General features: G+C 40.7%; 2 protein-coding genes across 4 annotated transcripts in view; both read left to right on the top strand.

The window, feature by feature from the left end:
- BZW2 (basic leucine zipper and W2 domains 2) overlaps positions 1 to 26105 on the top strand; it is a 201782-nt gene that overhangs the window by 94548 nt on the left and 81129 nt on the right. For all 3 annotated transcript variants that reach the window (XM_033930967.1, XM_033930966.1, XM_033930968.1), the window contains one exon: positions 5937 to 6113. In XM_033930967.1, coding sequence (XP_033786858.1) covers positions 5937 to 6113 — 177 coding nt within the window. The remainder of the gene's footprint in view (positions 1 to 5936; positions 6114 to 26105) is intronic.
- Positions 7717 to 11132, top strand: LOC117355844 (adenylyltransferase and sulfurtransferase MOCS3-like). The gene is given in 5 exon segments (XM_033934909.1): positions 7717 to 7833; positions 9167 to 9546; positions 10637 to 10713; positions 10755 to 10842; positions 10844 to 11132. Coding segments are annotated over 5 exon segments (951 nt in total).

Raw genomic sequence — 26105 nt, 5'->3', positions numbered from 1 at the left:
CTTCCCCTTAAGAACACTCATTCACAATGTCATAGCCATCTTAAAACCCTTAGTTCCAGCCAAGGTGGAAAGTGACATGGGAGGGGTGTAGCCAGGAGGGCATGGTCCAGGAAGTATAAAAGGCTGGACCAGAGCCAGAATGGGGGAGGGGAGAGAGAGAGAGAGAGAAGCAGCAATGCCTATTGTAATTGTCTCCACTTTGAAGCTGAGAAACTGCAACCACTATGCTCAACTTGAAACCTTGAAGAGTTTGTGGTTTTGTCTTGACCAGCTGCAGGCCAGCCTTGTGTCCCTGCTAGAGTCTACTGGTAATTATGGATCCAAGGATCAGGCGAGAGCCCGGTGAGAGTTGATGCCAAGCTGAGAAACATTTATATATGCTGTGGCCCTGTGAGAGCAGAATACCCAAGGATACAGTTGCCTTTACAGAATTAGTTCTACTCTTTCCCTTTCAATGAAGTGAACAGGAACCTGTACCAACATAAGATTTGTCGCTGCTGGGTCCATTGTGCCCAGGGGTCCGCTCATGCGGCGGCCCTTAGGTCCAAGACCAGTGCCCTATTTGAGGCTAGCCTTACCTGCGTTTGTTCTGGTCCAGCAGGAATTTATCTAACGTTTTCTTGAATCCCTGAAGGGTGTTTTCCCCTATAACAGCCTCTGGAAGAGCGTTCCAGATTTCTACCACTCTCTAGGTGAAGAAGAACTTCCTTACGTTTGTACGGAATCTATCCCCTTAGTGCCTTTTCGTTCTCTTCATGTCCCCTCCATCTCCTCTTTTCAAGGGAGAAGAGGCCCAGTTTCTCTAGCCTCTCATTGTACGGCAGCTCCTCCAGTCCCTTAACCATTTTTGTAGCTTTTCTCTGGACTCTTTCGAGTAGTACTATGTCCTTTTTGATGTACGGCGACCAGTGTTGGATGCAGTATTCCAGGTGGGGGTGTACTATGGCCCGGTACAGTGGCATGATAACCTCAGATCTGTTTGTGATCCCCTTCTTAATCATTCCTAGCATTCTGTTTGCCTTCTTCGCCGCTGCCGCACATTGCACAGACAGTTTCATTGACTTGTTTCCTATCTGCCAACCAGTTTTTAATCCACATGAGTATATCACTCTCGATTCCATGGCTCGCAATTTTTCGAGGTAGACTTTCATGCGTGACCTTGTCAAACGCCTTCTGAAAATCTAGATATACGATGTCGACCGGGTCACCCTTGTCTATCTGTATTACAGCTGGAGCCTTGAAGTTGCATCGGGTTGCCTGCTAGAAGTCTCCTCCGATGCAACCGGAAACAGGAAGTTGCATCAGAGGAGACTTTTACCAGCAGGCAACGCAATGCAACTTCAAGGCTCCAGCTGTAATACAGCTCGTAGCCTTATAGAAATTGCCATTTTAAGAAGAAAAGGTAAGGGAAAAGGAGGGAGGGAGATAAATGGACGGACGGCGGATGAGAGTGGGCTGCTGGTTGGAACGCTCGGTCACCGTGCGTTCAAGATTGTTCACTGCCTCGTGCTACCATTCACCACTCCACGGGGTGGTGAATGGCCTTGTCCCCGAACTTGCGGTGACCATTTTTTTGGTCAGCGTTTTGGCGAGTTACGCGCCGTGTCATTCTCTAATCGGCGTAACATTCACCACTTTCTAGTCTTCCGGGATCTTTCCTAATTTGATCAACAGATTGGCTATTAGTTGAAGCAGTTCAGCTATAACCCCTTTCAGTTCCTTGATTACCCTCAGGTGGATGCCGTCCGATCCCAGGGATTTATCATTTTTAAGCCTATCAATCTGCATACCTCTTTTAGACTGACCGTTAACCCTGTCAGTTTCCCGTCTTCATTTCCTGTGTATAGCCTGTTGACTTCTGGTATATTGGATATATCATCTAAGGTAAGTACAGGTGCAAAAAATGTGTTCAGTTAGTCAGCGATGGCTTTGTTCTCCTTTAGTACTCCCTTTATTCCATGGTCATCTAATGGCCCCACTGCTTCCTTCGTGGATCGTTTCCCCTTAATATATTGAAAGAATGGCTTTAAATTTTTTGCCTCCTTGGCTATTTTTTCCTCATAGTCTTTTTTGGCCCTTCTTACTGCCTTATTGCACTTGCTTTGATGTTGTTTGTGCTTTTTTCAGTTTTCGTCCGTTTTTGTCCTTTTCCATTCCTTAAACAAAGTCATCTTGTCCCTGATCACTTCCTTCACTGCTACAGTGAACCATGCTGGTTCCTTGTTCTTTTTCCTCTTTGAACCCTGTCTATAGATTTTGCGCCTCGGTGACTGTGTCCTTAAAAAGGGACCATGCTTGCTTTAGTGAATTTACAGTGCTTATCCTCTTCCTAATCTTCTTCCTCACCATGACTCTCATCCCTTTGTAGTTCCATTTTCGGAAGTTCAGTGTCGTGGCAGTCATTCTGGATTGATTTTTTTTTTTTGTTCCTGTGTCTAGGTTGAAGTGGATCATATTGTGATCAATGTTTCCCAGTGTTCCTTCTACTTCTATACCTTGTGCCGGTCCTCGTAGTCCATTCAGAATTAAGTCCAGAATTGCATTTCCTCTTGTATTTTCCTTGACAAGTTGTTCCAGTTAAAATCTAAGGAAGTTTAATCTAAAGAAATACTTTTTTACAGAAAGGGTGGTAGATGCGTGAAATAGTCTCCCGGTAGAGGTGGTAGAGACAAGACTGTCTGAGTTTAAGAGCGTGGAACAGGCATGTGCAATCTCATAGGGAGAGGAGGAGATAATGTATGCTGTGGATGGAAAGACTGGATGGGCCATTTGGCCTTTATCTGCCTTTGTTTCTATGTAAAATATCGTACTGCAAATTAACTATGAGCAGACCATGCATGAAGACCAAAGACAGTATCCTACAGCTTAGGATCCCTCAAACTCCCCATATGGCAAGCTCAATTGAAGGTGGCAATCTTGCTGTGACTTTCCTACCTAGTTGTTTTACCAAAATTTGGAACTGCCTGGACTCAGCTAACTGCTGGCCCAAGGAAGATGGAGGAGGAATTTTTCCCTGAGATTTCTCCTTTGGAGGACCCTGACTTATATAGAGAGATGGCCAGGTATCTCCTACTGAATATCTTGTTTGTCGAATTGACCAGTGACTAGCTATGTTGCATAACATAGACGGTCACTGCCAGTATTCATCGGCTTGTCAGCAGCCAGATAGACTTTCTTAAAAAGTAGGTCTATCTTTGGCTGCTAGGACTTAGCCGGCTAGCTGATAAATATCGGCTTGGCCGTCCAAAAATTACCCTGAAATTCAATGCCAGTCACCAGATATGGTGCCAGAATCGAATTTCCAGTTTTGTTGCTGTCCACAAGCAAAAGCTGGCTGTCTCTTACAGTCTGAATATTGGCCCCAGAGAACTCAAAATTGCTTAAATCTTGCCAATAGCAGTGGTTGGAAAAATTGTGCTGCCCACTGAACTTAGGGACTACAGTTGCTGAAGACCCAGGGTCAGGAGGAGAGAATAGGACACCCCCAGACACTTTAAATAGTCTGACCAAGTGGAGTGAGGAGCTTTATTGCATCTTCTTCCTACCTTTGTTATGTGCTTAGATGTCATTAGAAACATAGAAACATGATGGCAGATAAAGATTTAATAGCCCATCCGCAGCATCAACTATCTCCTCCTCTCCGTAAGAGATCCCATGTGACTGTCCCACGCTTTCTTGAAATCAGACACAGTCTTTGTCCCCACCACCTCTACTGGGAGAACACCATTTTCATATGCTGCACCAAAATTGTGGAATACACTTGCCTTAGAATTATGAACAGAATGCTCCTTCCCTATTTTCAAGAAACTTCTAAAATCTTTGTTCTTTAAATAAGCATTCTTTTCCTAATTTTTGAAGGCATGTTTTTCTTAACTCCAAACTATCTTGTTGATTCATTTACATTTGTTAGGTCAAAGCATCATAGACATTCACATGCTTTATTTTCCTTTCCATCAGTCAAGGGCTGTAAATTTAAAAGGTATCATCAACACCTTTTCTCCTATCAGGCGGCATCCTGGGGCAAGGATCAGAATCATTTAATTATGTCTTCAAACACCTATCATCAATTTAGATGACTTTTAAAACATATTTGTTCCCTAGATTTTGGGGATAATTGATGCCTCCACTTACTGTTTTCACTAATTCTTTTGTGAATCACATAAAACGTAACGGTTATGTGGTATACAAGTGTGTTTTATTTTATGTTTACGGTTTGTTAACTGCCTTGCTACTGTATTGTGTACAACAACACATCTAAATTTTGTAAATAAATAAAATTAGGAGAACTGTTTTGATTAGCATAAATGTTCTTTTATCTGTCCTAGAATGTGTCAGGTACACAAAAGGAGTAAAGACTTATTCCCAGTGAACTGGCAGCTGCAAGTCAGTGTCCAGTAACCATTGATTTTAACATGTGTAACTTTTGGTCTTTAAAGTTCAATATATAAAAATAATTATATGCAGGATATATACACATTGAAAAGGTGACAGTAGAGTAAGCATAATCTTTACATACACTCTCCAAACTTGAAAAAAGTATTACTATTTCCCTGAACTAATCAACCCAAAGGAAATTGCCATCAACTCCTGAGCAGTAGCATATCCAGACAGTGAATTTTGGGTGGGCCTGAGTCCAAAGTGGGTGTCTGTCTGTCTCTCTCTCTTTTTCTCTCTCTCTCTCGTTCTCTCTCTTTCTCTCTTTTTTTCTCTCTCTCTTTCTTTCTCTTTCTCTCTTTCTTTCCCTCCCTTTCCACCCCCCACCAAGTGTGCTATTGAGCCTTGCCTGCTCCGCACCTCCAGACCTGGGACTGCAGCAGGCTGAGTCACCCTTTACTGAAGGCAGAGCACTGGGCAGCATGGAGGCACAGCACTGCTGCGAATGGACTGCTTCTGTAGCCTGGCCCAGATGCAGTGCCTGAGCCACTGTGGCAAGCTCTTCTATGACCTGAGCTGCTGTTTTCCCCCACATGCTTGCTATACTGCTGTGGGAGAGACTGAGTGGGCAGGACCCGTCCAGGCCCGCTCGTAGCTACGCTTCTACTCCTGAGAACAAGCCCATGTCAGTCCTCCATGCCATGTCTATTCCTATCTACCTTCTTCCAAAGCCAAGTTACCCCCCTCCTTTATGCTTCCAAAACTAGAGGTTACTTTCATTTCCCGTTCCCTCCAGGGTCATTCAGTCACCCCTACATCCCCCTCCCATGCTCTGAATTCTTCAAATTTGGCAGCAGGAGAGTTACATTGAAGGAAGACTTTTTTTAAAAAACAACTCATTAATATGGGTAAAATCTATAAATTGCTTTGAAAACTATCTTCTAAATCACAGGTGTCAAAGTCGGTCCTCGAGGGCTGGAATCCAGTCGGGTTTTCAGGATTTCCCCAATGAATATGCATGAGATCTATGTGCATGCACTGCTTTCAATGCATATTCATTGGGGAAATCCTGAAAACCCGACTGGATTACGGCCCTCGAGGAGGGACTTTGACACCCCTGTTAATGGATGACTCAAAATATGAATGAAAAAACATCATGCACAAAAGGCTTGTATCCAAGATGGACATTTAATGCCAAGTTCTGTTTGAAAATTAGCCAACAAAGCTAAATAAATAAAATGGTGCCCAAGACCCAGTCATTTTATATGTAGATATTTCATTTTGACAGTAGTATAATTGCTTCCTTATCTTGTCCTGCTTTTGTTAAACTATTATAACCATTTGCACTAGTGTTGACAAGTTGATTTACTGGTATATTCTGTATTTCTTGGGAAACCTAAAATGCTAAGTTGACAGCATTTCCCTTGCACGTAGTGCATTACCCATAGTCTGTGGACTTTGTAGAGTTCTGGATTGTTCTTTTATTGCATAGAGGCTCTTATTAGCAACTGCATTCAGTGATTTATAAGTGCTATTGGATAACTTACGTTGTTTTCTTCCAGATGAAAAAGAGAAATTCGAGCCCACAGTCTTCAGGGATACAATTATCCAAGGACTCAATGACGCCGGTAATGATCTGGAGGCAATAGCTAAGTTTCTGGACACAACAGGCTCAAGACTAGATTACCGTCGCTATGCCGACACGCTCTTTGACATCCTAATAGCTGGCAGCATGCTAGGTAAACCTGCATTTTATTTTGATTTTACTTCCTAGATCAGGGCTATTTCTGTTCAAAAAAAAGAAATATTACTGTCCACATATTGAAGTGTTATAAAGCTATTTAATAATGATTTGTTTCCTTATTTGTTTTCTTAAATCTATCTATATATTGGATTCTGGAACTTAGCAACCTAGGAGATGGATGTGTAATCTGTTGCTCTTCCCTCCCTGCTCTTTCTCAGCATTAGAATACTACTTTATTTTTTATTTTTTTTTCTGTTAAAATTGTGGATATTGGTAGCTTTTGATGGCTTCTAAAAAAAACAATCTAAATTGGAAACTGCCTTTGCCTTCAGGGGTGGCAAAACGTTCAAAAACAGATCCTTCTATTCCATCTAAAGTACCACTGCCACAAGAATCCGAGGATTTGAATGATCCAATTATGACAGAGTTGAAGAAAATCCAGGTATTGATACAGGGCAATACAGAAAAACTTTCATCAATTTAAATGGAGGTTTTAAATCTTTCTCAGAAATTATCTGTATGCTATACCAGAACTGACCAGCTGGAACAACGGGTCTCAAGTGTGGTTAAAGACCTGGAGTAGGCAAACAATCACAGCAAAAGAAATTGAGGGTTCAAATCCCATTAATTTCATTGAGGAAATGATACCTAAAATATTTTCTCTTAAATTTTCTTTTCCACTGGAAGTGGAGAGGGCTCACCATGTCCCTAGATATATTTCTAACCAGCAAAGAGATCCTCAACCGCTAATATTTAAACTGTTGAGATACCAGCACTCTATGGAAATTATATCTGCTGCAAGACAAACAAAAAAATTTAAAATGGCAAGAACATAAAATTTTGATTCTCCCAGACTTCGCTTAACATACTGCTTTCCAGAGGAAACAATTCCTGCTTCTCCGGCCACAGCTCAGACAAATAGGTGTCAAATATGGGTTAATGTACCCGACTATAATGCTGGTAACTCATAATAAAACCACTAATTTTGAGGATCCAAAAGACCTTCTAGACTTCATCAGTCGTCTGGAGAATCAAATGATTTTAACTGGATATTCGTCTGGAGAATCAAATGATTTAACTGGATATTCATCTGTAATCATTTTAATTTTTTCTTTTTTTTCTTTTTTTGTGTGTCTAATTGCAAGTGGATTCTGTTCATTTTGGCTGTTTATTACATCGGATACATTTTAAGATTGGAGGCATATCCTGGGGATCCTATCACAATACACTTTGGATATTGTGACCATCCAGGCGTTATCCCCGCCAAGGTCCCAGTTAGAGCGCAGGGCCAGGCCCAAAAGAAAATCAGGAAAGGAATTGGCAAGTTGCATTCCATTCCTAATTCTGATCATTTCCCTATTGACCACCAGAGGGAGCTTGAGCTTTCTGATAGTGAGGTGGGTGAGCTGTAACCCAGTCACCACCGGGGGAGCCCAAGGGCCTCATTGAACACTGCTGACTCAGCCAGGACAGGGCGTGTCCCTAGAGTATTTAAGCCAGCAGTGGAGTACAGACAAGCAGGCCGGCTAGGGAGAGGGTTTAGGCCTTGTCTCCCTGAGGAACTCCCTGGGTCAAGCAGGTGCACTAAGCCTACCCCGATGGAAGTGGAGGAGGCAGGACCAGCTAAGGAGCTGTCTTTGTTGGATGCTGAACTGCCCATGGAATGCCAAGAGAGTTTTCCTGAGTGTGATACTAACTTTCCTGAGGCCATGCAGGTAGACCTGATTTCTAGCTGCAAACAGTGAGTTTTGGTTTGCAAGTGACTGTTTGCCTGTTTTGGACTATTTTGTTTTTCTGTAAAGCTAGGAGTGTCATTTTGGGGAGAGGTTTTGTTGTCGCCTTGGGTGGGAGTTTTGAAAGCCATTCCTGAGGCTTTAATTTGCAAAACCTATGACACTCTCCTTGCCTGGCAGTGGTATAAATCTGCCAGAGGCTTTATTTGTTTTTAAGCACTGTGAATTGCTGGAACAAGTGCACTGAACTGTATTTTGGTAAATTGAACAAGCTGCTTGGGAGTAGGCTTGTGCTGGCTCTGAGGAGAGCTGAAAACTCAGCTGTCATTTTGGCTTTATTTTGTGCTGCTTTATTTTTCCTGCTTTTTGCATTTGTGCTTTGCTGATGGTTTGCCTACTAACATTTGCATCTTTATTTATGAACTGCTTACCTTTATGTTTGGATCAGTAAAGCTGAACTCTGTTCCTATAAACCTCGTCTTTGTAACTTTGATTTTGGTTCCTGCCTTGTATCACTCCAGTCTTGCAGGGTGACTCCATCCAGGGTCACACGCTGGTGTAATACATCTAAGTAACCTGTTGGAGAGCTGTGATGTCCCCCTCGGACCATAGTGGGGTTACAATATAGATTACTGTTGTTGTGGATGGACTTATAAAAGGGGGAAATAGATGATTTGTCGGTTGGGGTTATTTTCCTAGGTGGCAGTTAAACTTACGTTTCACTTAGATTCTCATTCCAGGTGGTTTTTGAGAGAAAACCTCTGATGTCTCATGTTCTATTGAATTCCTGCTCCAAACTTTGTCCATTGTAAAAGTTGCTATGGAGACGCATCTGAAGAAAAGAATTATTGAGCAACAGGTTAGGCCCGCCCATTAATCTGACGTGCACGATTTACTTGATGACAAGGTTCCCGGAAGACAGTGACTGTTCAGTCTGACAACAGCTGGAATGGAGTTCTCACATAATATTGCAGCACAGCAAGATCTGGAAGCCCCTGCATGAGAGCCTGCGATCAGTAATGAAAAACAGAAAGAAATGTTGCTGTATCATTGCAAAAGGCAGGAAGAACTCAAGATGACTCTTGTTTTTTGGGATCTGCTTAGCCTGACGGGGGAGGGGAGTGCATTGCTGCCACAACTGACAGAAATTCAAGAATCGGGGAAAAAAAATCCAATAGCCCTCTCCCATCAGGGCTCTTCTTCAGTCCGGCCGGGGAGGGAAGTGCCACCCCAGCACTGGCAAGGTGGCAGTTTTCTCTCTTGGTGCCCTCCCCCTCAAGATCCTGTGCGGTCTGGCAGAGGAGAGAACTGATAGATTTCCAACACCGACGAAACACTTATTATATATAACTATCGGGGGAGTCCATGCTACCAATGCCTTTTTCCGGTGCCACCTCCAGCAGAAACTGTGACTAACTGTGCTGATAGTGGCGTGCTTGGTGTAGTACCTGAAATTATGGGATGCCTTCAGGCTTTGGAAGTGCTGGAGATGTCATTGGGAATAGGCACATCTTTTGGCCAGTTTATGCTCATGTTTGATACACTCGAAGGACGATTTCGCAACATCCGGTTATGGGTTAAAAACCAAAACTGTGCAGTCTGCGGAGCAAATCCCACAATCGGAGTCCTCCAGAATTATGAGGCATTCTGTGGTTCATCGGCATCAGATAAGTTCAGAACTATACATATAGAGGGGCATAATCAAAAGGGACGTCTAAGTCCATTTACGTCCATCTCGCAAGTCGTCCAAAGTTAAAAAGAGCCTAAGACACATTTTCAAAAGATACGTCCAACTTTTTTTTTATTTTCGAAAATCATCTATTTATACGTCCTGCCGATCTGATCATCCAAGCCACTAAATCATCCATCTTTATACCACATTTCCGTCCAACTTTCCGTCCAAGTCCAAAACGCCTAGAACAAGCCCTGTTGGACATGGGAGGGGGCTACAAAGTGATGGACTGCACACCCAGACATGCCACCTAAATAGTGGGGTACCTTACAGGGCACTGCTGTGAACTTCACAAAAAGGGTGCCAGGGCTTCTCCTCCCTACAGCTCCCTTATAGGTGACGGTGAGCCCCCAAACCACCTCCACAATCCCCTAGACCCACTTATCTACCACCCCAATACCCCTTATGGCTGCAGGAGCCATTATATGCCAGTCAAAAAGGGTTTTGGGGGTGTATAGGGCAGTGCACATGTTTAAGTATTAATGCAGTGATTACAGGGGCTTATGGGCATGAGTCCTCCTCTCTATGGGTCCCTAACCCACCCCCAAGATGACTTAAGCTGCCTCTGGGCTGGACAACTAGGCTTTCCTATGCCAGGCGGCCAGGTGATGATGGTCTGGAGGCTGAAATTTAAAGTTGTGAATAAAATTTCTATGGGGGTGGGGGGGTTGGTGATCACTGGGATAGTGTGTGGGGGTCTGTGTTATGTGTTTGCAGTACTTATCTGGTGAGTTTAGGTGGGTTTTTGTGACTTAGACCATGTTTTACATGGTCTAAGTCACAACGTGCAAGTTCCGTCGATCCTGGGCTGTATAACTTTCGGTTATACATGCAGTACGACTAAGTCTAAGCTAGCCCACGTCCTGTCCAACTCCCGCACTCCCAAAACACCCCTTTTAGCTTTGGACGTTGAGCGGCACTATGAAGGCCTAGGTCGTTTAGAAATACGTCCAAAACCCGTTTTTATTTTCGGCGCTTGGACGTTTTTGAGAAATGTTCATCCAAGTGCCAACTTAGGCCGGTTTTTGGACGTTTTTCTCTTTTGATTATGAGCCCCATACTCTCCAAAGAAGAAAGAATATCAACACAGGAATACAAAAAAATATTGGATGAGAAAGTTCCTCATTTACATTACATTACATTACATTAATGACTTCTATTCCGCCTGTACCTTGCAGTTCTAAGCGGATTACAGAAGTAGATATCTGCCACTTACCTGATTCAGGCTATATTCCTTTGGATAAATTAGAGAAAAAATCTTGACTGCCTAAACCATTTGAAAAGAAAAGTACTTGAAGGAAAGTTGAAAACAGATGAAGAAATGTCCTTCCCAGTATATGTTATCTGCAAGCTAGGAAATGACTCCCAGAAAGGTGTAAAAATTTTACAGGATTTATCTGGCAAAGAATTAGGTGTACTTTTAGCAAAGGACATCACAGGTGGACTAATGGCTTGGTCTAATAAAGTGGATCCCACTTATTCAAGTTGTACAAATGCACTATCCTCTGAAGGTCTTAAGGATTCCAATATATTACTTGCATTTACATGAATGGTGATACTGCAAAGTATTTGGTGTTGTTTAGTGTGTCTAAGAATGTTTACTGAAATGATGTGGTTAAATTTATATGCATGAATTCTACTTTTCATTCTGGATTTTATTTTATTTTGATTTATTATGATTTCTATTGGCTATTTATTTGGTGCTAAAATATTTTTTTTTCTATGGTGCTATATGGGTTTTGATTAAGCTAATTGATCATAATATATAGAATGTAATGATTTACTTATTATCAATTAATTTAGGATTTTATGTTATCTTTTTAATTTAATGGAGAATTCCATAATGAATTCGCTTAAATTATTGATACTTAGGATATATCTTGTTATTGGTTTGGAAAATGAATCTGTTTTTAACACTATAGATTAATTTTACATAATAGTATTTTCCTGTAATTCATCAATTCTTATGGTTATTTATGATTACGATTTGTTTAAATGTACTGGATCACTATAAAATTATACAATTTATGGGTTTAATGTCAACTAATAATTATTATTACAATTGATAACTTACTTATGAATTTTATATGTTTATCCTTCAATTCTAGGTTGATGTATGTTAGGATATGTTTGGCAAGTGACAAGGTGTAGGTATTTAATAGTTTGGCTTAATCAATTCTAAATTATTTTTAACTTTCAAAATGTTTTTATTAATTTTATTAACATTTTCTGTTTTGTATTTAATTTATAATTTTATAAATGACTTTATGGGTATAGTGGGAATTAATCTGATTCTATTTAAGATTCACTAATATAATGAAGGTACAATCGTATTCTGTACAGAACAATCTCAACTCAATGTACGTTGTAGAAAGTTAAAGCAGGGGTTCATTCACTCAAAACATCACAAAAACAGGACAGATGACAAAATCATAAATAAACGGAGAAAAATAAACCTCAATTGTGGGTCGCCAGGACTACACAAGTACCTAAGCTCACCACCTCATCACGGGTTTATAAAAAAAAACTCCGTACAGTTATAAATAACTTTCATGCTTCAGCATCACTTTAGAAGAATAGTTTTCAGAAAATTCTCAAAGGATTTGAAATATACCGTCCTGTAATTTTCTATAAGTAAGTGAGACAGCCCCAAACTAACTAAATGTATGGCAATCAGCTCCAGCTGTAGATCAATTCTAAACAACGTCTAGTAGCGTGGCTAAACACTTATGCATCTTAGCGTGTATAAGAGAGTCAAACACTCATCTGAAGAAACAACTTCGTCCCGATAGATAAGATCTTCTATTTCGCCTGCAAGCAGGCTACTTCAGGGGATTCGTTAACAAAGTAGTCTCCACGCTATCAGCTGTATGACGGGCGGCCAGGCTCTCTCAAAATGGTCCTCGGACCGAGATACGCGCCCGACTCGTTTAAAAACTGAATCGAGTCGGGCGTCATGACATCATCGCAAAAACGCGAAGGGTCATAGGTCAATCCTCACTGCTTCACATATAATACTCAATCCAAACAAATTAACCTTGCATTCATAAGAAAGGTTGCCATTCATATTCAGAATTTAAACCTAGTGGCTCAATGGTATGGAGGCGGTTTATCCATTGTTGTTCCTTTTGCCATAAAAGCTTTCTCATGTCTCCTCGTCTCATTGAAGGGATCACTTTCTCCACCACCCAACATCTAAGGCTTTCAAACTTATGTTTTAACTTTAAACAGTGAGCCACTATTGGAGCTGTCAATTTACATGTGTTTAAGCAACTTTTATGCTCAGTTATTCTTATGGTTAAATTACGTGATGTTTGGCCCACATAGAATAATTCGCATGGGCATTGTATTATGTAGATCACGTTAGCTGTTTGACAGGTGGAGGTATGTTTAAGAATGTAATTTTTCCCATCAGTAGGATTTATAAAATTTGAGATAGTGGACATGATTTTACAATTTATACAGTGTTCACATGGGCTATGTCCAAGAGTAGATTCTAATCTCTCTTCTGTAAATTTTTCTTTAGATGGCTGTGCCATACATCTAAAGAAAAATTTACAGAAGAGAGATTAGAATCTACTCTTGGACATAGCCCATGTGAACACTGTATAAATTGTAAAATCATGTCCACTATCTCAAATTTTATAAATCCTACTGATGGGAAAAATTACATTCTTAAACATACCTCCACCTGTCAAACAGCTAACGTGATCTACATAATACAATGCCCATGCGAATTATTCTATGTGGGCCAAACATCACGTAATTTAACCATAAGAATAACTGAGCATAAAAGTTGCTTAAACACATGTAAATTGACAGCTCCAATAGTGGCTCACTGTTTAAAGTTAAAACATAAGTTTGAAAGCCTTAGATGTTGGGTGGTGGAGAAAGTGATCCCTTCAATGAGACGAGGAGACATGAGAAAGCTTTTATGGCAAAAGGAACAACAATGGATAAACCGCCTCCATACCATTGAGCCACTAGGTTTAAATTCTGAATATGAATGGCAACCTTTCTTATGAATGCAAGGTTAATTTGTTTGGATTGAGTATTATATGTGAAGCAGTGAGGATTGACCTATGACCCTTCGCGTTTTTGCGATGATGTCATGACGCCCGACTCGATTCAGTTTTTAAACGAGTCGGGCGCGTATCTCGGTCCGAGGACCATTTTGAGAGAGCCTGGCCGCCCGTCATACAGCTGATAGCGTGGAGACTACTTTGTTAACGAATCCCCTGAAGTAGCCTGCTTGCAGGCGAAATAGAAGATCTTATCTATCGGGACGAAGTTGTTTCTTCAGATGAGTGTTTGACTCTCTTATACACGCTAAGATGCATAAGTGTTTAGCCACGCTACTAGACGTTGTTTAGAATTGATCTACAGCTGGAGCTGATTGCCATACATTTAGTTAGTTTGGGGCTGTCTTACTTACTTATAGAAAATTACAGGACGGTATATTTCAAATCCTTTGAGAATTTTCTGAAAACTATTCTTCTAAAGTGATGCTGAAGCATGAAAGTTATTTATAACTGTACGGAGTTTTTTTTATAAACCCGTGATGAGGTGGTGAGCTTAGGTACTTGTGTAGTCCTGGCGACCCACAATTGAGGTTTATTTTTCTCCGTTTATTTATGATTTTGTCATCTGTCCTGTTTTTGTGATGTTTTGAGTGAATGAACCCCTGCTTTAACTTTCTACAACGTACATTGAGTTGAGATTGTTCTATTTAAGATTCTTCATATTCTATGTTGATGAAATTGTGGGGGTTGCCAACTAATATATTCTTTCTTTAATTTATATCATTCATAAGCTCATACCAGGTCCTATATTATGGGTAGTATGACCTATAATTGGTAATGTAATAATAGAGTATTAGGGTGAGGGTGGATTATGGGTCTCCCTATGGTAACCAAGTTTTCTATGCATTTGATTAGGGGGTGGTTTGGGGGTAGGCTAGGGTTGGGGAGTCGGGGCTTGAGATTTGGGTCCTGGATGTGTGTGGAATTATTATATATTTGATCAAAGGGAAATTAAGGGATTATTTATTATTACATATTAATCAATCAAAATGCAGTTAAAATTATATTCATTAAACGTTAATGGACTTAATCATTCCATCAAGAGAAAAAAGGTACAGTACTTAATTTTTTGAAACAACAGCAGGCAGATATTTATTTCATACAAGAGATGCATTTATCATCAACTGAGGCGGCCAAGTTGGAAGGGGGTGAGTAAAACACTGTTTTTTTGCACTAGCAATAGGAAAAAAGGCAGGTGTGGCTATCCTGATTAACAGGAAGTGTTTTGCTACATTTGGTAACCTTAGGGCAGATCCCATGGGTAGATGGCTCCATGTTAATATGACTTCAGGAAATGATGCCCTGACGCTTCTTAAAATTTATGCTCCTAATTCAAATCAAAAGACAAGAAAGGGCAAGAAAACTCAACGACTCTTAGCTGTTGAGTGACCAAAAATAGGTAATGCAAATATTATGAAATAGTCACCCTATAAAGTCAAATGAAGTGACCTAAGTTCTTTTCAAAGACTACACCCTTTGTTTGAAACTAAGTTGAAGTTTACTGTTGGTTCCCTGAAGCAGTACCAAAACATGTCACGTCGGAACCAGTGAATTTTAAGCTAAGTCTCATAAATTTCAGTACATCTTAAAGTTATCAATATAAGATGTATAACTTATAGCCTGCATGGCTTGTATAAGTTCAATTAACTACCACCAGTATCAGTTTTAAACTGCATTGAACACTGCAATGATTGGATGGTGAGGCAGTGGTATCTGCCTTCATGTCTCTGAGCAGAGTTCGATTAGGATCTGATATTCATTAAATTTAGGTCACTTCATTTGACTTTATAGAGTGACTTATTTCATAATATTTGCATTACCTAATTCAAATCAGGCAGAGTTCTTTAAAAAAAACTCCAACAAATAATTCTGTCACTGGCTACGACGAATTTAATTGTGGCTGGAGACTTCAATGTTGTCATGGATCCATTAGTGGATAAATAACCCAGCAAACAATTAAAATCATTAGGTCTAGATAATCTTATACATTCATGTGGATTGAAAGATATATGGCGGATTTTTCATTTGAATGCTCGTGAATTTTGTTTTACTCCCAAGTTCATAAATCATTTTCAATAATTTATTATTTTTTTATTTCAGATCATTTAATTCAACAGGTTACAAAGACCAGCATAGATCAGATTCTTTTGTCGGATCATACTGGAATTTGGATAGAATTTCAGTTTACTGAAGAAGATTCTAATAGACCTGTTTGGAGGTTTAATAATGCAATGCTTGCAGATTCAAACTTTCTTGAGGAAATTCAAATAAAAAATAATGAATATTTTCAATTCAACACCTCAGAAGAAATCTCTTTGGAAACTATTTGGGATGCTTTCAAAGCTACAATGAGAGGGCAAATAATTTCATATTCGGCGCATATTAGGAAAATGCTAAAATTAGAATTTTCTAATTTGGAACAAACTATTTTGACTTTAGAGTCACAATTGGCCTCGAAATGGGAACAAGATACTTTGAATGCCCTGTTGAAAGCTAAATATAATGAGATTCCCTCAGAATTGGCTAGGAAAGATTTGTTTTCTCAGCAGGCTCTGTATTATGGAAACTCGAATAAAGCGGGAAGATTATTGGCTAATTATCTTAAAGGTTAAAAAAAGAAAAGTAAAGATTGCGGCCATCAAAGATGAAAAAGGAAAAATTTATACCCACATTGGTGATGTTTTAAAACAATTTTTGGACTATTTTAAGGCTTTATATTCTTCTGAGCTTTATTCAGATAAAGAAAAAGACGATAGAGAATTTTAAAATTCAATTAATGGGCCGAAAGTTCCTGAGCATATAAAGGAAAAACATGAAGCGCCTATAACATCTACAGAGCTCCAGGCAGCATTAAAGTCTCTCAGGGCTGGATCCGCCCCAGGTAGTGATGGATTCACAGTGGAGTTTTTCAAATCTTTTCAAAATTATCTCATCTTTTAAATCTCATCTTTTAAATCTATATCAATTACAACTGACTAAGGGTTGTATATCAGGTACTATGGCAGAAGCGTTAATAATTGTTTTGCAAAAGTCAAACAGAGATCCCATGTTGGTTTCAAACTACAGGCCTATTTCTTTAATCAGTGTGGATGGGAAAATTTTGGCTAAATTATTGGCTCTAAGACTAGCCAAGGCTCTCCCTTATATGATTGGTATGCACCAAACGGGTTTTGTTGCTCAAAGACATTCTGCACACAATACTAGATTAGAACTTCATATGCTAAATTTAGCAAAAACAATGGATGATCCGGCCTTCTCTGTTTCTCTGGATGCAGAGAAGGCCTTCGATTGTGTAGAATGAACATTTATGTACCAAGCAATGGATTGGTTTGGAAAAGGTTCTGGTTTTATTCAAATGATTCAAACCTTGTACAGTTCCCTTTCTGCAAGATTATATATTAATAATACATTTTCAGAGCGTTTTTGTCTGAGGAGGGGAGTTAGACAAGGATGTCCCTTATCTCCTTTTGCTTTTTGATATTTTTTTGGAACCCTTGTTGTTTGCTGTTCAGCAGGCAAAGGAGATAAAGGGATTTGCATATGCAGGTCAGGATTATAAAGTTTCGGATTACGCAGACGATATTTTGCTTCATTTGAAGAATCCTGAATCAACCGTCTCTCATTTACTGGAATTGATTGATCAATTTGGTAAATTCTCTGGTTACAAGATAAATTGGAGTAAATCAGAGGTTCTTCCTTTGAATGTACACTGTCTAAAAGCTTTTATTTGATCCATTCCCATTCCTTTGGAAGGAAGAGGGTATAAAATATTTGGGTATTTTGATTCAAAGAACATTGGAAGACACAATGATTGTAAATGAAAAATCAATATTGTTGAAAGTTAAAGAAATGTGTGAGCATTGGATTCTATTACATCTTTCTTGGTGGGGGAGAGTCCAAACCATCAAAATGATGATTTCACCTGTAGTTTGCTACCAAATAAGTATGTTACCAGTTTATTTTCAAAGTTCCTTTTATAAAAAATTAAATAGGATTCTTACAAAATTTATTTGGCTGGGTAAAACTGCTGGAATAGCTTTAGTATCTTAAAAAAAAAATCACAATGGGGGGGTAAATTTTCCAAATTTTTATAGGTATCATCAAGCCTTCATTTTGCATCAGGGAATGTATTGGATCCTTCCTGAACTCATGGATAATCTACCGGATTGGCTGATATTAGAGAGTCATCTCATGTCCCCATTACATCTTAACCACATTTTGAGTATCAAGCTGCCCAGAATATATAAAGGCAATAGTATTCTTCTTTCCACCTGGAATACATTAAAATTTATTAATAATTTAACACCTACTCCAATACAGCAATCTACGTGTCAATCGCTATGGTTAAATTCCAATATACAAATCAGCAAGTCTATAAACCTCTAGAAACATTGGTTGCAGGCAGTCATACGTACTTTGGAAGATGTAATTTCTAATGGGAAAATGATAAATTTATTACAATTGCAACAATCATTTGGCATATCAAAGTCTCAAGGATTTAAATGGTTGCAGTTGAAAAAGGCCATTCAGAAAGGGTTCCCTGAATGGCACAAATTAAAAAATCAGTATAGCTTGCCAGCCCTATGTTTCCAAACAGATTGGCAAGGGCACCAGGCTGCCAAGTGGTATAAATTAATATCGGAATATTTGAATAAAAAACCTAAAACAAGTATAAAAGACATTTGGAGCATTGAAACAAAGCAGCATATTTCTGCTACTCAGTGGCCATGGATTTGGACTTGAAGAATGAGATGTACAGCGTCAGCATCTTTGAGACAAACATGTTTTTTTCTGTTGTATAGAATTTTTTGGATCCCAGTTTGTTTGCAAAAGTTAGACAGTTCAAAATCTAATAGATGCTTGCACTGTCATCTTGACATAGGGACACTGTATCACTTGCTATTCTATTGTCCGTTGATACTCAATTTTTAGAAGTCTATTTGGGGCAAAATCAACATGATATTGGAAGCTTCGATTCCATTGTCCTATGATATAGGGCCTGTTTTATGAGCGGCTGCGGTAACGGCCCCAAAGCCCATAGAGATTTAAAGGGCTTTGGGGCCATTGCCGCGCAGCTTCATAAAACAGGGAGATAGTGTTATTTGGGACTTTATTAAAATCTAAGAGTCCAGTTACTGCAAGCAAGAACAGACTTCTTATAATGACAGGGATTGCTATGCAGTTGATAACAAAAAATTGGAAAAACTGGGACAGACTGAATTTCAACTTTTGGTGGGAAACCCTGTGTCAATTTTATAGATACGAGAGAATGAATTCGGAACAACTGGGACATTATAATAAATTTAAAGAGACTTGGGGTCCATTAACGGAATTTGTAAAAACTGATTGATCAAATAAGCCTTTGATTCTTAATTGATTTTCATGCACATCCAAGGAGGGAGGGGGGAAAATGTACTTTATATTATCATTTGTTTGGATGTAAGTGCTGATTATTGTATTAATTGATCATATATTCTATGCACTTTTGTATGCGATTTGAAAATTAATAAAGAATTTTTTTTAAAAAAAAATATATATTTATTTTTAATTAAGTGGAGGTTTAATTTTCCTGCTTTAGTAGTGGTTGTAACATCATCCTGTCCCTAATGGAGTCAGAACTATGTTAGAGGGGTGCAAACAGAGCAATTACTTGGGGATGTCATACTGTAGGTGGCCTAAACTGCATGAAACTGAAGGAGATACAGTCTATTGGTGGGATCGTGGTCCCTCCCAAATGTTAATGGCAAAGATAAGGTTATTTTCTATTTTGTGATTAGAATATATCAGATTTGAAATATGTATCCTGCTAGAGGTGGTGTTAGACATAACTGGGGACTGCAAAACCCAGGCTATGCTTTAGCTTCCAGTTGGCTTAGGGCTCTCTGACCAGGGGGTAGTTGCCCTAGTTGCACTCTTCTAACACTATTCCCTGTTATGTGTGACTGCGGTATTCTGTTAGCATGATTTTTCTGTGTAGCATTCTGTAGTAATTTGGCTTATTCAGTTTTCTTGATAGTGGAGGGGATATTTGGGATGGCGAGAACGGTTTTGTTGATCCTTGCTCTGTATTATTTGTGTTTATAAAATGACAATTGTATAGAATATTGTTTCTTTTTATACTTTAATAAAATAAGTTCACTATAAAACATAACTATTCAAGGCTTGTGCAAATGAGATTAGAAGGTTTGCGGGGACGATGCGAGGACGGGGACCGAGCTTGCTGGAACAGGGCAAGGACAGGGACTGAGCTTCTATAATTTACATGAGCAGCTTTGTTGGACATATGAATATTAACTTCAGTAATGATGATATGAACTTTAGACAAGGAGTAACGCTGCACTGCTGGAATTATGACAAAAGAGCTTAGTAATGGTGTTAGACAGAATTAGATTGTTTCTGCTTGGTGGATTTACACTCCATTATGAGGAGAATTCTCAGCAGGCTCCTGTGTAATAAGTATGCACATAAGTTACATCAATTTTCAAAGGGATACCATACACATACATTTCATTTGAAAATTACCATATTTTTCAGATCATAAGACGCACCCACCTGTAGCGGAGGAAAAACCAAGAAAAAAAAAATTTGGTTCAGAATTTTTTTTCTTTTTGGTTTTCCTCCTCTGCAGACAGGTGCATCTGATGGTCTGATGCTAAGAAGTCTGCAGCCCGAAGCAGCCTGAAGGCCCCTCCCCTACCCCCGGTACCTTTTTTAAGTAGCGGTGGTCCAGCGCGATCTCCTGCTGGACGGCTGCCTTTCTCTGCAGAGCGACGCACAATGCAGGAGCGTGACATTTGCACTTCCTGCCTGGTCCTGCACCGCTCTGTGATTGACTGCGCGCGGTGTATTCGGTCCATAAGACACACACCCTTTTCCACCCCTTTTTTGGAGTGGAAAAAGTGTGTCTTATGGTCCCAAAAATATGATATGCAACAAAAAGTAGATACAACATTTGCATTGTTCATTAGCATGTACAAATCTGGATTATTTGGTGTGCCTATATGTTTTTTGATGATATACTTCAGACATTGCTTCAGCTTCATAACGCCTGTGCCTAGGTTGGATGAACGTATGCATATACAAGGGTTTTACACATAAATATAATCACACATATTTATTTATTTAATTCATTTTATATTCCGCTCTCCCCAATGAGCTCAGAACTGGTTACAGGTTAACCTACATACTACATAGTCGAACTGGTTACAATTTGCCATACTTATAATACAATCAGTTTATCCTAACTTGACATACGCAGACGCTCTAGAAGAAGCCATATCTACACAAACAACACTGTTTTATACAGAAAGTCCTTATCAAGTTATTGCTATGAATCTTGCCTACTGATCAGGTCTTAAAAGAGTGGTAAAGGCTCTAATTTTATTTCAGTGTATTATTCACCTATTTAATGCAGGGCCGGATTAATGGATAGGCCTAGGAGGCATGTGGCTAGGGCCCAAACGTGCGAGGGGGGCCCGCTGAAGAAAGAAGTAACAAGACGACTCAGCTTTGCTTTTGTTTTATCAAACGGCAATGGGCCCCCGTGAAAGATCTGCAACGTGGCCACCCCACGGGAAAGATCGGCAACGCAAACCCCGGCATCGGCGGCAACCGTTCTATTGCAAGCGGTGCTCATCCCAAAGCTTCCCCTCTGACGCAGCTTCATTTCCCCCTGGCCGGTTCGTATCAGAGGGCAGCTTTGGCGAAGCAGCAGCATCGCTTGCAACAGAACGGTCAGTTGCCACCCCACACTGATAACCTCCGTTGCAAGTCCTGCTTTAACCCGAATAAGAGTCACTGGTGTCAGAGCTGATGATGGTGTCCGAGGAGGAACTGCTACTGGAGCCAGGACACTGTTACTTGCTGAGCTGTCTCAGTCTTCTCATGAGCTTTCTTTGGTGATCGCTGACATCCTGCAGCAACTTCTCCTGCTCTCTTCTCTTCTCCAGTGCCAGCTCTTCCTTCATTTTCCCCACTGGCTTCTTCAGAATATATGGCTTGCGTAGTTTTTTCTGCAGACAAGACATGACATAGTGCTCCAGCTCCCACAAAGTGGGGATTGGAGAAGGGGGCAGGTGATGGAAGTGGGGAGAAGAGAGAGAGAGAAGGGGCAGATGATGGAAGTGGGGAATCGAGAAGGGGGCAGATGATGGAAGTGGGGAGGACTTGTGCCATCAGATCAGCCGTATATGGGAAAGCAGCAGCAACGGTGAGGAGGTGAGGGGCCCTCATCTCCTCACCACTGCTGCTGCTTTCCCACATGCTGGATGGGGGGAAGAATATAGTATTAGTGAGATAGTGAATGGGTGAAAGAAAGGGGTGGCAAGCTGTGAGTAGACACAATGAAAAGAGGGAAACTGAGGACTGAATAGTAAGAAAGAATTTAATTTAGACGTAGTCAGAAAATAGAGGGAAGACCAGAGAAGAAAAGGAAGAGAGAGGAGAGAGAGATGCCAGAGAACGGGGAAGGAGACAGAGATACCAGATCTGAGTGGAGGAAATGAGAAGAGAGATGCTAAAAACTACAGGGAGGAGGGAAGGAGAGATGGAAGGAGAGAGATGCCAGACCATGAGGGGAACAAAGGGAATATGATGGATGCCAGACCAAAAGGGGGGTTGGGGCAGGAGGAGAGATGGCAGGTGGAGACAGAGTTTCTGGAAGAGGCAGACAGTGGATAGAAGGAAGAGAATGACTAGAAGATGAGGAAAGCAGAAACCATATGACAAAGGTAGAAAAAAATAGCAATTTTGATAAATGGTTAGAAATAGAAAAGGTAATCCTTTTAGTGGACTAATTTTAATACATTTTTGACTAACTTTCAGAGGCCAAATTCTTACTCAGATCAGGACAGGATACTGTAACAGTAGTATACTGACCTCTGAAAGCTAATTAAAAATGTATTAATCCAATTAAATGGTATCTTATTTTCCATTTTTTGTTTTTATTTGTTAATTTGTAAAGTGATTTGTACATCTGCTATCTTTATATTTTGTTCAGTATTGGGGGATATTTACTTCTGTTTTTTCATCAGCTAAACTGTACCGTTCCTTCAGTTTATAGCACAAGCCAGCATGCTGAATGCTCTGCTTCAATGGTCATAGAATTCATATGATCATCAGAACAGCGCAGAACATTCAGCCCACCAGCCAGTGCTAAAAACTTCTTCTGTGCGTTTGTAAAAAATAAATAAATAAATAAATTTGTGATTACTTATTCTATACTGGGTGAGGGTGGTTCTGTGTGTATGAAAGACATAGTTTTCTGTTAGCATTGATCAGCTTTATTTGGTGAAATGCATCAGGCATGGTTCCTGGGAGCACCTTTATTAAATCTGATTTGAATCTCCTTATTGTCAGCCAATCTTTTGTTCCACATTGGATTATTTGGTGGACCGCTTGCCTTGTTGTTTTGTTACAAATTAAAATATATGGAGTGGAACGTACCAGAGGAGATACAGATTTGGTTGTTTATACACACATAAGAACATAAGAACATAAGCAGTGCCTCCGCCGGGTCAGACCATAGGTCCATCACGCCCAGCAGTCCGCTCCCACGGCGGCCCAAACAGGTCATGACCTGTCTAAATCACCAGAAGGGGCCCCCATGCCACCTTGGTTTTCTGATGAGTCCTATCTTCCCATCGAAGTCCTAGCCCTCCGGTCTTGCACATGCACGACCTGGTTGGGTTTCTATACTTTCTCAGTATCCCACGATCCCTTTATCCCCCAGGAATCTGTCCAGTCTCTGTTTGAATCCCTGTACCGTACTCTGCCCGATCACTTCCTCCGGTAGCGCATTCCAAGTGTCCACGACCCTTTGGGTGAAGAAAAACTTCCTTGCATTTGTTTTGAACCTATCTCCCTTCAGTTTCTCCGAATGCCCCCTCGTACCTGTTGTCCCCTTCAGCCTGAAGAATCTGTCCCTATCCACCCTCTCTATGCCCCTCATGATCTTGAAGGTCTCTATCATATCACCCCTGAGCCTCCTTTTTTCCAGAGAGAAGAGCCCCAGCCTGTCCAACCTCTCGGCGTATGGGCAGTGTTCCAGCCCTCTTACCAGTTTCGTTGCTCTCCTTTGGACTCTCTCAAGTACCGCCATGTCTTTCTTGAGGTACGGCGACCAATATTGAACGCAGTATTCCAGATGAGGACGCACCATCGATCGATACAATGGCATGATGACTTCCCGCGTCCTGGTTGTTATGCCCCTCTTTATGATGCCCAGCATCCTGTTGGCTTTTTTCGAGGCCGCTGCGCACTGTGCAGATGGCTTCAGTGATGCATCCACCAGCACACCCAAGTCTCTCTCAAGACTGCTTTCTCCCAACAATGCCCCCCCCATTTTGTAGTTGAACAACGGGTTCTTTTTCCCTATATGCATGACCTTACATTTTTTCACGTTAAAGCGCATTTGCCATTTGTTTGCCCACACATATGGGCTAAAGTTGGATGACCTAAAGTGAGGCAGTTGAGAGGAGTTGCAAACTTGGTTATTAATATAGAATTGTTTTGGATCATATTACTGCTTTACAATGCATTTGAACACTTTTATATACGTTTGGAAAGGGTTCAGAGTCCTGGGCAAGTAGGTGGGAAGGGAAGGAAGGGGCGATTTGTTCAAAGATGTTTGGGGCTTGCATAGAACTAAAACTGTGCACTGGTACCTTTGTTGTTTGTTTTGAATTTTATAATTAAAAAAAAAGAAATACAAGTGGAAATAAAGAAGTAAAGAAAAAAACAGGTAAATGGGCGGGGTATATGCAGGGCTAGGGAGCCCAGTGTACTTGTGTGCCTTGGGGCTCTTGAAGAATTAATCCTGCCCTGATTTCATGGGCTATTGTAGAATGACTTCATGACTTTCAGTTGGTGCAGTAGTTTGTAGTACTGTATGCTCAAGTTCAGCTCACCACAGTTACCATTTGTATTTGGGAAGCTAGATGATATATATAGGATCTAGTTTTGACTATGCACTGCATGTGCAGCAAGTCAGAAAACTGGGAGAACAGCAAGATCATATGACTTTGAGGGGGGAGGAGGTGCGCGTTGTCTGCTTGTTGCAGGGAAGGGGTTTCCAGGGCAATTACCTTGGACCCTCATGTCACAGGAAACTCTAAACCTGCCTGAAGTGGAAGGATGCATTGCATATAGGTAGACTTTAGATTCCTGTCCCCAACTTCTGCACTGGGCCCCCATATGTCTAGCACCAGCCCTGTCTATTCTGAAACTGTACTTGATGCCTTGACCCTCCCAGGTTCCCGGAGGAGCTCCCGCCCTTCACCTGCATGTCCGCGGCACTCTCCAGTGCCGGCTCCTGCGGCCTCCAGCTCCCGGCCAGAGAGTCGGTGGTACTGGGAGATGAACAGCTTATCCTCCAGGCCTGAACCTGCCTCCCGGGTCTTCTTTCAGCGGGAGTAGCTTTCCAGGGCTCGGGCCCAGCAGAGAGGATGCTCTCCCGCTATAACACTCCACCCTGTTTTATAGCGATCCCTGCAGCTGCCCGTGGTCCTCAGTGGCATGTTCTCTCTGCCGCGATCCTGCCCCTGACGTCTAGGTAAATCCGGACATCTCATAACCCTAACTAAAGCCTACAACATTTTTTAAAACCCATAGCGCAACAACAGTGCAGAAAAATAGTTGAGCAATGCTCAAAGGAAATAGTATGCAAATAATATGCACTTAAACATTTTTGAAAAGCTCATTTTTAAGGGCAGAAAAACAGGCATTGATGTGTGCTTTTACTTTCAGTTTTGCTCAGACTAGCATATACAATGGTACCTTGGTTTGCGAGCTTAATTCGTTCCAGAAGCATGCTTGTAATCCAAAGTGCTCGTATATAGTTCATAGTTTATTAAAATTTGATTAAACGCTTTACATAGAATTCAAAGCATTGTACAATAAAAGTTGTTTAAAATATTAATTAGGGAACAAACTACAAGTAATAAACAAAGTCATACGAGACAAACCAATTTGGAGGGGGGAAGATAAACAAAAGGGGAAAAGGGAAGAACTACAATATTTGAGAAAAGAGAACGTAAATGGGAAGAAACAGTAGGGTATGACAGGGTAGGGATTGCAAAAGAGAGAAAGAGAAGAAAAAAAATGAAATAAAAATCAAGAAAAAGATTATTTTAGAAGGATAGGCATCTTTTAAAAGAAAGCAAAGTTCCCCATAGACCATAATGGCAACTCGGATGATTTGTTCCACTGACTTAATAGGTACATCTCTCTTCCCCTTCTCCCACTGCTGTCCTCCACTTTGACACCCCACCCTGGGAACCGGCTTTGCTTCTCCCCCGAGGCCACCAGCGCTGCTCCCTCCCTTCTTGACCAAGATCGCCTCCTTCACCCACTGACCGACCATGTGATTACCTTAATATCATACACCGATGCTGAAAGTGCCTGCCGCTGGTTCTGTGCTGGGCTGCTGCAGGGCCTTGAGC

Source organism: Geotrypetes seraphini, chromosome 2 (assembly GCF_902459505.1).
Source record: "Geotrypetes seraphini chromosome 2, aGeoSer1.1, whole genome shotgun sequence".
NCBI lineage: Eukaryota > Metazoa > Chordata > Amphibia > Gymnophiona > Dermophiidae > Geotrypetes > Geotrypetes seraphini.
The sequence above is the reverse complement of the archived record's forward strand: the minus strand, read 5'-3'. Positions and strand labels throughout refer to the sequence as shown.